The 15,985-nt window shown below is 39.1% G+C and overlaps 1 protein-coding gene across 7 annotated transcripts in view; it reads left to right on the forward strand.

The window, feature by feature from the left end:
* Positions 1-213: 213 nt before the first annotated feature.
* Positions 214-15,985, forward strand: part of CLXN (calaxin) — a 34,488-nt gene continuing 18,716 nt past the window's right edge. For 5 of the 7 annotated variants that reach the window (XR_011493231.1, XR_011493232.1, XR_011493229.1 and 2 more), the window contains exons 1-6: positions 225-449; positions 4,344-4,502; positions 5,139-5,243; positions 5,920-6,071; positions 6,348-6,452; positions 9,521-9,606. Coding sequence is in view for 2 of the 7 variants with exons in the window: in XM_070481303.1 (XP_070337404.1) it covers positions 392-449; positions 4,344-4,502; positions 5,139-5,243; positions 5,920-6,071; positions 6,348-6,452; positions 9,521-9,580 (639 nt within the window). In the remaining 5 variants the exon portion in view is untranslated. Of the gene's footprint in view, positions 450-4,343; positions 4,503-5,138; positions 5,244-5,919; positions 6,072-6,347; positions 6,453-9,520; positions 13,070-13,134; positions 13,168-15,985 lie in introns of those variants that run through there. The other 2 variants (XM_070481304.1, XM_070481303.1) reach the window with 2 other exon arrangements.

Consider the following 15,985-nt stretch of genomic DNA (forward strand, 5'->3'; position numbering starts at 1 on the left):
ATTCACGGTGCAGTCCACCCAAGGGGCTGTGAGCCCAAAAGACAGAAACCACTGAAAATCAAAACTCCGACATCAGCAATCAGAACACAGACTGTAAGGAGCTTAGGCCGGACTGCCAAGTGGGGACCTCGCACCCCCACCCCAGGAGCCAATAGGCGGCCGGCCCAGTCGTTGCCATGGCCACGCCTTGTGTTAGGGCCACGTACGCACCCCGCGGGCGCCCGGAAGCCAATCGGCGGCCCGCGGAGGCGTTGCCATGGCCGCTCAGTGTTAGGGACCCCGCGCTCGCGGTGGAGACCCGGCCCGGCTGCTCTGGCCCACGGCTCGTGATGGTCCGGATCTCTGCGCGCCCCTAGTCGCCGGCCGCTGCCTGATTCCCTGAGCGCCAGGCATGAATCGCAAGAAGCTGCAGAAGTTGACGGAAACCTTAACTAAAAATTGCAAGCACTGTAAGTAAGAATCAAGTGCTGGACGAGCGGAGACTCGGTCAGGTCTCGTGTCCTGCCGGGTCCTAATGTCCGGTCGCAGTCTGCTTCCCGCCTCCCGAGTCTGTGTGCTGCTGGAGTTCCGTCCACACCCACGCCTTCAAGAAAAGTCTGGAAGGAATTCTCGGGGGTTAGTGCCCCGGGGCAGGCACCAAGCCCTCCCATGATCCCAAGGACCAATATCCAGGCATCTAGTACCGCACTCCCACGCAGGCAGTTGCTTCTTAAACCCTCTGTGTAACTTACTTTTCCATTATAGAAACGTGATTTCTACACCTACGAGACACAAGTGGTTTTAGCCTCAGACACAGGTGTAAAATAAGTACTAAAATCCACCAGACTCAAGAAAAGTAGCACAACCAAATACACCTGCTTTCTAGCTCTTTTCAGATCAAATAAACTGGCAGAGTCCAAGTTCTGGAAACTTAGCAAGAGATCCATAAGGAAAATGGTTATCAATGGCTGAGTGTCCTTAGGAAAGATGAGTTGAAGTGGCACAGAAACCTGTATCTCAGAGCAAAGAGATTTGTTTGGAAACCAAAGACCTCAGCAAAGCTAAACACATGGTGGAGAATCTTCCCCACTCTAGACTTCCACTTTCCGATTGCTTGTGGGGTTGCAAGGTAAAGGAGACTTTGCAGACGACAAGATCAGCACTTATTAAAGCTATCTGCTCCAATCGCACACCCTAAAAGGCAGTCCTAGAATTTAATAGTTAACTTTAGGATTGTATTCAGACTGAAAAACAGAATTGTACTTGGGCAAGGAAGCTATGGATATGGTTTAGATGAGGAAGATGTTGTCTGATGAGCAAGCTTTTAAGTTATGTGCTGATTGCAAAACCACTGGCTACTTCAGGAGATAGGAGAAGCCCTATTTCCTGGAATATCCACATTGAGCAAAGAAGGAGGAACAAACATGTTTTAAGGTAGTTCTAGAGATTATTGGATCTGGTGCCTTCTAATCATCTTTAGTATCTAATGTAGTGAGTGGTAGGAAATGCTGTAAATAAAAGTTATGATGTGTATAGCATCTTAAACTTCTTAGAAAAAAGGCATCCTATAATTTAAGGTATTATTATGGTTATTATAATCTGATGAGAATTTTGTTCTGTTGTTATTTTTCTTAAGATACTTCCACGGGGCTGGCTACGTGGCTGAGTGGTTAAGTTCGTGCACTCTGCTGTGGCTGCCCAGGGTTTGGATCCTGGGCACGGACATGGCGCTGCTCGTCAGGCCACACTGAGGTGGCGTCCCACATCCCACAACTAGAAGGACCTGCAACTAACATATACAACTGTGTACAGGGGGGTTTGGGGAGATAAAGCAGGAAAAACAAAAAAAGATTGGCAACAGTCGTTAGCCCAGGTGCCAATCCTTAAAAAAAAATCAAAGATACTACCATTTCTGGGAAAAGACCAGATCTTCTTAAAATATCTAGTTAAAATTTTGAATAAACAATACAATAACTGCTATACACAATGCTGAATTTTATTTAGTCCCTGTTCAGTTAGTTAGCAACATATTGCAAGCAGACATTCTGTGAATAATCAAAAAGTGAATGCATTAAAAGATAAGTGAAAATGTGTCAGGAAAAACAGTCAACTCTTTTGATTTTTGTCCTTACATAAAATTTTTAGAGTGAGCCTTAAAAACCTTGATGATTACAAGTTGAATTCTATAGAAATAGTTACAAGTCATGGACATTATAATTTTAAATTTCTTTAAACAGAGGACCTTTCCTGTAATGTCAGATTTCCCTTTAGTTGTCAGATGATAAACCCACCAGGATGAAATCGATAAATTTTGTAGAATTTTTTTTTTTTTCGGAGAAGAAGAAAGTATCTTAAGTGATTGTCTAGTTAACCCACCATTCTGCAGATATGGTCCACAGAACACACTTAGACCAATCCAAGAAGATGAAAATCCATTCTTGAATTTCTCTTGATTTCATTTAGTATTGTACTCTAGAATTTAAGAAACATTTCAGCAAAAAAAGTTTTCTTATGGCTGATCTATGATCTTTCAGATAATAAATTAATCTAATATTCTTTACTTTTTATTTCAGCTGAGATGGAAAAATGGCTTATCAACATCTCCACTGCTAGCATCTCATATATATGAACAGAGTGCACCGTTTTTCATGCAGACATTTTTCCCCAATTACTAACAGCTCGTTTTCTTTTTAGAGTTTTTTTGTGTGTGTGTGGTTAAATATATAGAACACAAAACTTACCATTTTAAGTGTACAGCTCTGTGGCATTAAGTACAAACATTTTATTGTGCAACCATTACCACCATCCATCTCCAGAACTTTTTCATCCATCCTTTTCAGCTGGAACTCTGTACCCAGTAAACAGTAACTCCTCTTTTCCCTCTTCCCCAAGCCCCTGGCAGCCACCGTTCTACTTTCATGTAAGTGAAATCAAACAATATTTGCCCCTTTTTGTCTGACTTATTTCACTCAGCATAATGTCTTCAGGGTTCATCCATGTTCTACCATGTGTCAAAATTTCCTTCCTTTTTAAGGCTGAATAATATTCCCTTGTATGCATATACCACACTTTGTTTATCCCTTCGTCCATCGATGGAAACTTGGGTTGCTTTAACCTTTTGGCTACTGTGAATAATGTTGCTATGAACAATGTCATACAAGTATCTTGAGTCCCTGCTTTCACTTCTTCTGGGTGTGTGTATACCCAGAAGTGGAATCACTGGATCACATAGTGTTCCTATATTTAAATTTTTGAGAAATTGACATACCATTTTCTACAGGAACTACTATTTTTAAAATTATAACTGTTATATTCCTTTCTACTATTTAATCAATTTATTTACTAATCATTTAATTTCTAGAATTTTCAGTGTTCCTCTTAAATTGTGGTACCCAAAACCGGAAATCACACTCAAGCCTGTCCTGATCTGTAGGATTAGTTGTGATTTCTTTGTTCTTATGCTGTCTTCTTTTATATGCACACAGGTTTTGTCCTTGTTTTTAAAAGTACGCAGCCATAATTTTGTCTTGTTTTGAAATAATATCTTCCCAATCTTCCATCTATACTTCATATTTAAACTTACTTTTATGTTTTTAATGCCAGTCAATAATGCTTCCACCTACAAACCTCAGATGTGGATTGGAACACAAATAATTAGCTCAAGTATTTAAAACATCACCCTTTATGCAATTATGTGTATGGGCAAGTATGCATGTGTGTGTATATCCTATAAGTAAAGATTTCCTTCCTCCAGAGTACTACTGAATAGTTAAGAACCATAATGGGTGCTGTAATATGCCTAAACACTTCTTTGTTGGAAAATAGGTGATTCTCATTTCCAAAATCTGGGTTATGAATTAACTAAGGCTAATGTGAAATGAAATTTTTGCCTGGTTTTCAGAAGCCTGTATCTATTCCCAAGGAAAAGTTAAGTTGTAAATTTCATGAATACCTATAATCAAAATGCTGGGAAAAAAGTTACCATTCTTGAACATTACCATGCTTACTTTGAATCATACTTCTACTGCCTGGTAAAGTTTAAGACCTGACTCCATAATCATTATTCAGGTAACTTGGCTAATATTATCTTCTTTTTTTCCTAAATGTGACTCAACTTACATGTGTTTAATATTCAGCTCCTGTTTAAGGGAAGGCTGTTTCTCTCATTTTAGTGGAGAGTCCTCTGTAGTGGCCATCCTCTATTGACTTAAGGATCATGTGTCTCAAAACAGGGTATTCTGTTGAAAACTACATATTTGATGGCTTTGCTGTTGTTTGTCTATAAATTCATTACTGCAAAATTTAAGTTGGAAATTAAAGATTAAAATGTGTTTTTGTTATATCTTACTTTTACTCTTTCACAGTTGATAAATTTGAAGTGAAATGTCTTATAAACCTTTTCTATACCTTGGTGGGAGATGTAACAGAGCGGCAAGGTGTGGTCATTGGACTAGATCGTAATGCATTTCGAAACATCCTGCACGTGACATTTGGAATGACAGATGACATGATTATGGACAGAGGTAAGAAGAAATACAATATTCAAATGGGCCAAATCCAGCCATGACTCAAAAAAAAAGTTTGGAGTTTGGACATATTCTTGATAGGAAGCTTAATGTTCTGTAGTCCCAATTTCACTTGAATATAAAAATTTAATTTTTATATTTATATAAATTTATATTTTATATAAATATATATTCATATTTTGTATTTAAGAAGAGGACAAAGTCAGCTTGAATAACTAGGTTTCCCTTACTTTATATCAGAAAACCCAAAATATTTTTATTTATTTCAATAAAAATTAAGATATCATCCCGTCTATCATGTAATAGCATTACTTTTCTTGAATGAGAAAAATATAAAATTTTATATTAATATAAATTTAATATACCAATATATTTTTTAATATTTATTGATTAATATATTTAGAGTCTCAGAATTTACTTTGTTCCCACAAAATATGAAGGGAAAATGTGTAAGTTTAAATAAAAGCTTTTCAGTGTTACACTATTTTAGTTTCCTCCTTTGTCAAATGAGAATGTTGGACTATATGATCCGAAAGTTTTGTCTAAATTTTAAAAGTGAATAGTATCAATGTAGATATATTACTCAAAGTAAAAATGCAGCACAAGTGTTGTATTTTACTTCTCTCTTTTTAGTATTCCGAGGATTTGATAAAGACAACGATGGTTGTGTAAACGTATCAGAGTGGATTTATGGATTATCACTGTTTCTTCGAGGAACTTTGGAAGAAAAAATGAAATGTAAGGTTTCAATTTACCCTATTGGCTTGTATATTATGATTAACATATCTAAAGAATTTAAATCAGTGTTCTCTAACACCACCAAGGAAGTAGATTTGTCTGTTGGTTGGTTGGTTTGAATCCTCATTAGCCTCTTTTGTAGAGCAAATTCAAGTCAATGATAAGGGTTGAAAAAAATTAATGAAAAGGAAAATCAAGAGATTCTGAGAAGTAATTCATGCCAAGCAAGACTGCATAGGCATAAATTACACATGCTAATTATACGCATATACATTTACATACTAAGGTATTAAGTATTTTACATATTTCATTACTTGCATTGTAGCCATAAAAGCAGAGAAAATTGATTCAAATGTTCTGATTTTTAATTAATTCCAACGAACTCTGTTCAAGAGTCATATTTCAATCAGTTTTCCAAGAGTTTCAAGGTGAAAATGTTCAAGTATTATTCTTTGGCATGCTTTTTCATAGCTGAGCGTAAAGAGACTTTTTCTAAGGATTGGTGAATATATTCAATAGGTATACATTAAGCATTTACTATGGATATTAGATTGCACTAAGGCCTGTGGGGTTGATAAGAGCATCAACAAGGTAGACCTTGGCCTTGAAAACTTTATCAGAGCAAATGTTACCCTAGTGATGGTATCACATTCATAATTGGTTATTTTTTTAAAAGATTGCTTTGAAGTGTTTGATTTGAATGGTGATGGATTCATTTCAAAGGAGGAAATGTTCCACATGTTGAAGAACAGCCTTCTCAAACAGCCATCTGAAGAAGACCCTGATGAAGGAATTAAAGATTTGGTTGAAATAACACTTAAGAAGATGGTAAATATGGGTAATTTAGAGTTTTATATTGAAATTTGCAGGCAAGATATGGCATAGAAAATTCAAATTATTGTAACTGTCAGTTTCCTGCTTGGTGAAATAAAACACCTCCATTGTGCTCTTTTATTACAATGTTAAAAGTTCTTTTCAGTTTCACTATTTAGTCTCTTGTTTGCTAACACCTTTCTTCTATTAACATTTGACCATGAAAAAGACAGTACGTATTTGCACTAAGTATTTTACATGTTGACTGACATATGACTGGTCACCTCCTAGGACCATGACCATGATGGGAAGCTGTCTTTCGCAGACTATGAACAAGCTGTGAGAGAAGAGACTCTTCTACTGGAAGCTTTTGGACCATGTCTACCTGATCCAAAGGTAATGATAGTACTTTCACTGAACAGTGACCAAAATATAATGTAGGATCAACAACCCAGGACTACTTGGTTTGGTGAGTTATGGGTCAGATGACTCACATTCACCCACAGAGAACAGCTTCTTTTTTTTTTTTAAGTGTATTTTATTTTATTTATTTTTTGTTTATTTATTTTTTTTGAGGAAGATTAGCCCTGAGCTAACTACTGCCAATCCTCCTCTTTTTGTTGAGGAAGCATGGCCCTGAGCTAACATTCTGCCCATCTTCCTCTACTTTATATGTGGGATGCCTACCACAGCATGGCGTGCCAAGCAGTGCCATGTCCACACCCGGGATCTGAACCAGCGAACCCCCGGCCACTGAGAAGCGGAACGTGCGAACTTAACCGCTGTGCCACCGGGCTGGCCCCGAGAATAGCTTCTAAATAGAGAAAGCCCACTGAAGAAGAACCTGGTGGTTCATTTCATAGTACTATTGTAGCCCAGTGCTGTTTCTTTTCATTCATTAACTTATTCATTCATGTAAGAAACAATTATTGAAGCTTAATGTGTGCCAGAAACACGGATGAAAGGCTCAATGACTGCACTCAAGGGCTAATATTTTCCTGGGAAAAGCCAACAGGAAAATAATTACACAACAGGGTGATAAATATTACTATAATAATAGTTAATGACTTGTACAATGCTTCATCTATGCTAGGCAGTGTCATAAGCACTAAGCCATATTGCCTCATTTAATCCCCCTAACAGCCCTATGAAGTAGGTAGTATTATTATCCTCATTTTGTAGGTGAGGAACTTCAGAGAAGCTCAGAGAGTTTAGGCAACTTGCCCAAGTACACTCACCAATTATGGAGTACTCTGGGTACCCTGGTGCTAGGTCCATAGTAATATGTATAGAGTGTGGTGGTGTAATCAAGAAGAGAGCAACTAAACCAGCGTATGGAATGGCTGGTAGGACAGGGAAGGCTTACTTAGGTTTTTAAGGACATAATAGTCAGCCAGGTCAAAATGGATAAGAACAGTCTAAACAAAGGGAATGACATATGCATGAGAGAAAGAGAGAGAGAGAGAGAGCAAGAGATACAAATGAATCTGTATTGGAAGAGTGTTTGGTGTGTATGAAACTGATGATGAGGTTGGAGAAGCACAGAAGGGCCAAGTCCTTTGGATCATGGGGCTTTGATTTTGTCTTGAACGTAATGAGGATTCATTGGAAGATTTTAAGCAGGTGTAGTGATGTGATGTATAAATATCACCATATACCCACCCCCAATCTCTAGTCTGTATCTCCAGCTGCCTATTCAACATGTCCAAAAGGTAATAAACTCTTGGTTTTCCCCCAAAACTTGCCCTTCACCCAGTGTTTCCTATTTCAAAAAATGACAGCCCCGTACACTCAGTTGTTCAATCAAAAACCTAGCAGTCATTCCTAATTTGTGTCTTATAACACTATTAGCTACTCCTTCAAAATATATCTTTAAATGTAGCCTCTTCTCCACATGTCCATTGGCCACCAACCTAAATCAAGCTGTCATCATCTGTCACCTAGCCTAGATCATTAGCTTTCTTGCTTCCACTGTTGTCACTCTAATGACTATTCTCCACAGTATCTAGTATATTTAAAAAAACATAAATGCTATCACGCCCCTCTGCTTACTCAAAGCCCTCCAGTGGGTTCTGAAGTCTGTACGGTGGCCCCTTTGTCTCTGTCCAACCACATCTCCTACTATCTCCCATTTCTCTTGCCCCTGGAGCTACCCCAGCTGCCTCACTGTTCCTCCCTAGGTACCTTTACACTTACTGTAGCCTTGGTCTAGAACGTCCCTTCCCTAGACATTCACATGCCTCAGATGCTCACTTCATTCAGTCTCTGCTCAGATGCCATTGACCATCTTAATTACTCCTCCCCCCGATCCCCTAACCCTGCTTCTTTTTTCTTCATTGTTCTTATCACTACATAGAATATATTTACTTATTGTCTTTCTCAACACAAAGATGTAAGCACCCTGAGGGCAGGAAGTTGGTCTTTTTTTCTGCCATATCCCCATATACCTTGTATAGCACATCGTAGGTGCCTAGTAAATGTTGAGTGGATGGATGGATAGATGGATGGATGGATGGAAGGACAGCTAGGTGGCTAGATCTCAGAAGTGCCTGATGGAGAGTTCTGGATGTCTCTCCTCCCATCTGCTCAGGAACTGATTCATCATTTGCCTTTATCTTTGCCCTCTATCTTCAACCTTTTCTCTCACTACTAAAACTTTCCTATCAGAATTTAAACAGGTTGAAACCTGTCCTATCTGAAAAACAGAACAGAAGGAAGAAAGAGAGAAAAAGGGGAGAGAGAAAGAGAGAGAAATAAGGGAGGGAGGGAGGGAGGGAGGAAGAACAGGAAAAGAAAGGAAGGAAGGAAAGAAAAGGAGAAAACTTAAGGTAATTCCACACCTATTTCTATTTCCTATCCAATGACTTTCTTTTTCAAGACAGCTAAGTATCTTGAAAGAATTGTTCATATTTGTGACCTACACTACCATTGCTTCTTCCTGTTCACCTCTGAAACTGCTCTTTCAGTGGTCGCTCCCCCACCCCCACCCCACCTTGTTAATAAATCCCAAGGGTTCAGCTCTTGGGTTCTTGTCTTACTGAACCTCTTCTCTTCCCTAACTCCGGCTCTCAGTCCAGCTTCTCCTGCTTCAGGAAGCATCTCTGCTGCCCACTGCAGCCTGGCTCTGACATAATTAGTCCTTCTGGACTCCCCAAATCCACTGTGTGCTTACCCTATTGCAGCCCTCATTGCAGTGAATTAAGCTCTCCAGTTTCTACCACTGGGCTGGAGGCTCCTGGAGAGCTGGGTCACATGGTCTTGCTCATCTTTGTCCACTCAGACCAACATTGTGTTTGGAATATAGTCAGAACTATCCCTGTCTGTGAGTGAAAAATGCATGAGCATCACAAGTTCTTGATTCCTACCCTTCTTCAGTTATCTTGTGTCTCTTTGAATATTAAGAGTTTGCTTTGTTATTCCTTTTTTTGGAAGTCTGTACTAATTTGAGCACTTTTATTTTACAGAGCCGGATGGAATTTGAAACCCAAGTATTCAAAGATCCAAATGAATTCAATGATATGTGAATACCTAAGTGTCTGTGTTGTCTCAAGTGAGTAAATAAGGAGGCGTACACGAATTGTGTATTTTTTCTACTTAGCTCAGAAAGATGGTGTTAAATGTTTGGGAGTGTTTAGGGTTAGGGGATGGGGTTCACTTATATATATCATTCAACTTTAGTATAAGATACAAGTAAAATAGATGGAAGACAAGAAGTTCCTTATTAGATGCTGTTGGGTTTGGCAAGACAAGTTAGCATTGCTAGAGATATTTTATCATGTAAACTATTGAAGCACATAGCTGTCATAAAAATGTTTGTATTAATGGAATGAATAGAAAGATTATAAAATCATGAATTATTAGGGCAAATATTCATGTCAGAAAGATGTTGGGTTTTATGTTTAACAATCATTGAAACTCCTGAATTTCCTTTGGAGCAATAAATAATTAAGATGCCCTCAAAAGAATAATGAAGTGGGCATTTAGCATTTAAACACCTTTCTGCTAGGCATTGAGGGGGATTCAGAGAGATGAAAGAAACATGGAACCTGTTTTAATATGATCTATATTATTGTTTGAGACTTTGCCATCACCGTGTGTCTAGACTTGAAAGATCTGAAGACAGGGGTCTCAGCATACCCATCTGTCTGTTTGTCATGGCAGTTAGTACTGTCCTCTGCACAGAGTGGGCCTTCAATAAATACTGTGGATTGAAAAGCACAAAGTACCACAAGATCAGTCTAAACTCTCAGTGAGCAGAGGAAGTCTAAATTCTCGGTGAGCAGAAGAGGAAATTGCTGTTTATGGGGTTTAATGGATAACACACGGGTACAGCTTTCAGTTTATCTCTGGAGTCATCTCAGTTGCCTTCTCCCATTGCAGTTGGTTGGAGAGACCCCTCTCTGTTCTGGCTCCCTCTGTCTCTCCACCTCAATCCCACTCTTCATCCCCATGCCCCCACCTGGATGCACCTCAGTGGCACCCACTCCCCCAATCTGGGATTGCCATTGTTCCCTCCTTATAGGGATCTATCACACTGTGCTCCACCGGCTATTAGCTCATGAAGATAGACCTGCCTTCCCCTCTGCTTCCCACTATCGAGCAGGTGCCTCTGGGCATAGGATGGAAGTGTGAGAAAGAGAAGGCCTAGTTATGTTCCTCTGAGCTCCTATTTACCTCCTTAGTAAACACATGCAAGCAGCTAAGAGTGGTTGTACTCAGACATCTCTTCTGTCCATATGGAAACATTGAAAGGCTGCTTAAAATCCCTTTTGTTACTAGAAACATATTATTAAGTTCAAACAAAAGAGTACATATATGTAAAAAAAAATGGACTGTTACAAATAAAGGGAGTAAGCAATTCCATGAAATAAAGGATGTTTTACATCCAAATATTTTCTTAAAATTTTAGATTCTTACATAGATGGACTTTGACACAATTTTTCTATCTTGAATAAGTATAAATAATGCAACATACAATGCTTTTGATTTTTTAAATTTTGTTTTTCTCATTACAAAATAATAGAGGTTCACTGAAGAATATTTCAGAAGTTTAGGAAATTAAAAAATAAAATTAAAATATTCATTAATATTCTGGTATAGATTCTTTCAGGCTTAATGCACTTGTAAATATACCTATATTTATGCACAGAGTATCCCTATATTTTTTAGTTGATTACACTGAAAATGCTCTATTGTAAGCAGCTTTTTTATGTACCACTCTCTCAAGAACATTTTCTCAGGTCATGGAATATTTGTCTACAGCCTGACTTGTAATGGCTATGTGGTGTTCCATCATGACAGACCATTAAACCACTTCCCCGCCATTGGCATTTCTGTTGTTCTCACATTTTTGCTGTTATAAGCAATTCCCAAAATGAACCCTCCTTGTGGATAAATCTTTTCACATGCATCATTGCTTGCTTGCTTACATGTAAGTTTGTAAAAGTAGGAATGTTGGGTTAGAGGCCTGCATAATTTTGAGAATTCCAGCATATGTTGCCAGATTACCCTCTGGGAAGGCCTACTGTGTCTGATGCATGAGAACGCTGACTTCCCTTCCCTGTGGTGCCCCTTCCTTTGACTTCTTTGCCAATATCATGGACCATAATTGACCATGGTTTTAATTTGTCATTTAAAGAATTAATCTTATACAGTTGTATCTAAACTTTTTATTGTAGGTTGAGTAAAAATTGACTTCCGTGTGAATAACTGTTTGTTACTTGATGTTATTTAAAACTAAAAGATCTGTTTTGAAAAAATTCTGAATATTTTTTGTGAAACTTAAGATAATGTCTGTACATGAACATAAGGACTTGTGAGCTCTGTTCAAGAGCTTCCCCTATATTATAGAACACACCCCCTCTGCTGCTCCTCCTCCTAATCTGCCCAAATCATTTCCTTCTGCTGCTATATCTAGATTTCCGGAGTCTCTTAATTTCACTACTGTAGCAACTCATGAATGATTTTAACACTAAAAATTCACTCAACTTAATAGCAAGGTCATCTGAGTACCTTTGAGGAAGAATTTTCCTCCCTCTTACTCTGAGCTCAGTAGCTGCTCTAGGCCTCAGCTCCCCGCTGCCAGGCTCGCCCTGACTCTTCCTCCCTCTGAGTACAGCCAACTGTGCTCAGCCCTGTTTCTGCCTGCCTTTGGGGCAGCTGGGTTAGGACTACAGATGAGCAGGTATAATTTGGAAGATTGAGCATAGCCTCCCTCTCACTGGCTCCTCAAAGAATTGGCTTCGCCTTCTCCTTCCAGCATGCAGAAAGCCTCTGGGCCCCTCTGGGAGAGGTGAGCATTGCCCTGCAAGCAGCATGGAGAGATTCTGTTTGGGAAACAATCAAGTCCTTTTTTTAACTACAGGATTTAAAAACTACCACTGAAAACTGGTAGTCCTGCATTCTTAACATGTGAATATCTTTGGGTACAAGATTGCACTTGTAAGAAGCCAAGCCTGAAATTGCTCGCATCATAAAATCATCCAAAATATTCACTAAGTTCTCACTTTGTGCTAAGCCATGGGGGTTAATATATTCTAAGTCAGTTGCCCTGCCATTGCCTCCTTCATAAAGTAGAATGAGGACTCTATGCCATGCGATGGCTCTGTCACCACCTATCACTGCTTGGATTTACTGTGACAGTCCCTCTCCTGCCCTTCTCTACCCCCAGAAAAAAACCTTATATCATTTTTAATTAATGGATATTGTTGAAGAGAATATAGTTTCAAAGTCAAATACACTTTGAAACTATAAAGACGGCCATGTCTGGAAAATGTTCCTCTGAGCTGCTCCTTAGATTGTCCATTTTTCCTGACAGCATTTTATCTAATTGTGTCCGTTTCCTCACAGAATCATCCCCTAACTCTCCCACAGTCATCCAGAGCTGATGGTTAATTCTCACCAAATGTGGCCAAGAAAGGGTGGGAATTGCATTTGACATGGAGAGACTGTAATAGATACATAATAAAATAGAAATTTAACCCATACATGTGTTAACCACAATTCATCAAATTGTGAGGATTGGTTGGTAATATTTCAAAATGAGGCAGAGGTAATCTATTTGTCTTTTCTGGTTTAGTGACCACCCTCTCTGTTAGAGTGAAGAAGATGACCTCTTGAAGTGTTTTCCAGTCTCAGTTACCACTGAAGGAGGAGCCAACCCAAATATATACCAAAGTAAATCAAAGCCCCTTTCTCATGAGATATATGTATCTCAAGGAAACTTGCTCAGTTTCACAGGGAGAGCAGAAAAGGAAGGAAGTCTAACCATGAAATATCCTGAGTGAAACAGCATTCTTCTCCATTGGAAATGTCTTATCAGAGTGCCGTTACTCTGCACAGCAATTCACTGCTCACAGTTCCATCACTGGTAATTTGTGGCTTTATGTGTACCTCATGTCTCCTACCTAATCCATCAGGAAAATATTCCTCCCCCTAAGACACACATCCTCTTGTTTATTTTTACCTCCCTCCTGCCTCTTCAGCTCCACACTGCCCCTATTATGTGGTCCCAGCCTGACTCACTCAGAGTTCGCTGCATGAGAGGCTTGTCAACTTAAACGGTATTTGAATAAATTGGGCGAAATGCAGGCCATCCTCCCCCTAACCTGAGGTGCACCTTCCTGTCTCCTGTCCCCATCTCCAAAGTCTTCATGTGGACCAAGGGACAACAGTGAGCCTGAAGATGGAAAATAGCATACAGGGAAGCAGAAGAATTTACAGATTCTCTCTGCAAATGGCATTCAGTCACTACCTCCTGGTCGGAGCAATTAGCCCCAAAGCACAGGGCAGTCCAGAAGATTAATTAAAACTATTCAGTCAAATCTTCTTAGTGAATCCTTCAGAAATATGGTAGAGTCAGAAAGTGGAATAAAATAATCCCCATAATCTCAACAATACATTATTCAAAAATCCAGGGAACACTTTTGTTCAAGGTATTATGCTAAACACTACCTTCATTATCTGGCTCATTTCTCACAACTATCCTAAGACGTAAATGTAAGCATTACTTACCATTTTCATCCTACAGACTGAGGAAATTCCTCAATGTCCCAAACTGTTAAAGAGCAAAGCCAAGATTCAGACCTCATCTAGTGCTAATGTTAAAGACCTTTCTCTGAAGCAATATCTGTTCTTCTTGCCATCCATACTCCCTGAAGCCTGGAGTAATTGAGAGCTCCAGCTTCCTGAAAAATATTCAGATAGCCCCTTGAAGACTACCTGGTGGTGCTAGGTAATTGATACGTATGTGAGTGACACCATTGATAACTCTCTCCAGGGCACTCTTTTCATCTGAAACACCTTGGAATTTTATTTCTTTAGTTAATGTTTCCAGTTTGGATGTAAAGGTATCCATCCATACCAACAGGAATCTGGATGTTCAGCTGGGACCTTGTCTTGCCAAGAGTCCAGATGTTCACGAATGGTGGCTAGGCTGTCAGACTCTGTGGCTCCAGGGTCAGCATGGGGGCAGGAGAAGTGAGATGATCTTCACGTGACCATGGAAGGAGAGAGGAGAGGCTGAAACTGCTGACAGTTTGTGAGGAGAATGGCAGAAGTCCTTCAGGGAGAAGGGAAAAAGCCTGGACTCCTCAAATGGAGAAGGACAAGGAATGTTTCTTTGGGCCATCTTAGGCAGTGTCAGAGAAAGACTTCTGTGTGGAGAAGAAGGAGATGCCAGTGATAAGAGGCCATGTGATCAAGCGGCAAACACAAGATATTATGATATAGCACTTACTAGGTGCCAGTAACTAGCCCAAGGATGCACAACTAGCAAAGGGGTAGCTTGGATTTGCTGCCCAAGCCCCTAACCATGTTCTCACTCTGACTGCCTCTTATTTTCACAAAATATCACATGGCCTTGCACAAATCACATGAACTTTGAAGTTTGATATAAGTGAAAAGTGATTTATAGATTGGTGGAAACCATAGTTTCCAAACTGGGATGATATTGAGAGTAGAAGAAAATGCTAATAATTACATCAGTGCGACATAGTCTGGGGTTGTCTCAGGCAAAGCAGTACATATAGTCACCGTGTTCATAGGCTTTAAATTATTCCACAAATCACAGTTCATGTAAAATGGGAATAATACATACTCTCTTTGCCTCCATCTCACAGGGTTTTTGTAAGAATTGAATGAGATAATGTCTATGATACCATTTTGTGAACTGTAAAGTATAATATAAATACACAGATTAATATATGTGTGTGTTAGACAGTGAAGTGTGTGCCCTATCTTGGAGTGTGCTTGGGTTCTTAATAGGAGCTCATATGTAAGGATTAAATAAGAACATCAACACCCTAGAATTGAAAAACCTTGGCTTCTGGGTCCTTCCTTGTGACCAAATGTGCTATATTGTTTACGTTACTTAGCCAGTCAAAGGAAGTTGGAGGATATCTCTAAAAATATCTTTAATAATCTAATGTATTCAGAGAAATGAATCTCATGAAACTATGATAAAACCCCAATGTAAACATTACTAGAATTTTCCTAAATATTAGACTCTTGGAGTTAGTATTACTGAAGTTACCCCTCCTATTAACACACGCACGTACACACACACAGATCTCCCTCACCACAAACTCACAGACATGCACATGGTAGTTTATTCCATTTAACAGACACTTTGGAGTTCTTTAATTTCTCTCTTCTCCCATCAAGATACCACTAATTCTGAAGTAATCGGCGCCATTCTACTAATAACTATGGTCCTGCCCAACCACATTCAAGTCTTAATGTGTCTGCTGTGCTGGCTCTAAGATGCTAAAATATTAAAGAGAAATTAACAGGATACATGGTTTGTATGAAAGCACAGAAGTCTAAAATCCCATTGAGTAAACATTAACTTCTATCCAAGTTATATGAGCTCCAACTAGCCAAATTCATAGCTTGGTCGACTTGCTGTGTTCTTAAATTGGATAGTGTAA

This window comes from Equus asinus, chromosome 12, assembly GCF_041296235.1.
Source record: "Equus asinus isolate D_3611 breed Donkey chromosome 12, EquAss-T2T_v2, whole genome shotgun sequence".
NCBI classification, from domain to species: Eukaryota; Metazoa; Chordata; class Mammalia; order Perissodactyla; family Equidae; genus Equus; species Equus asinus.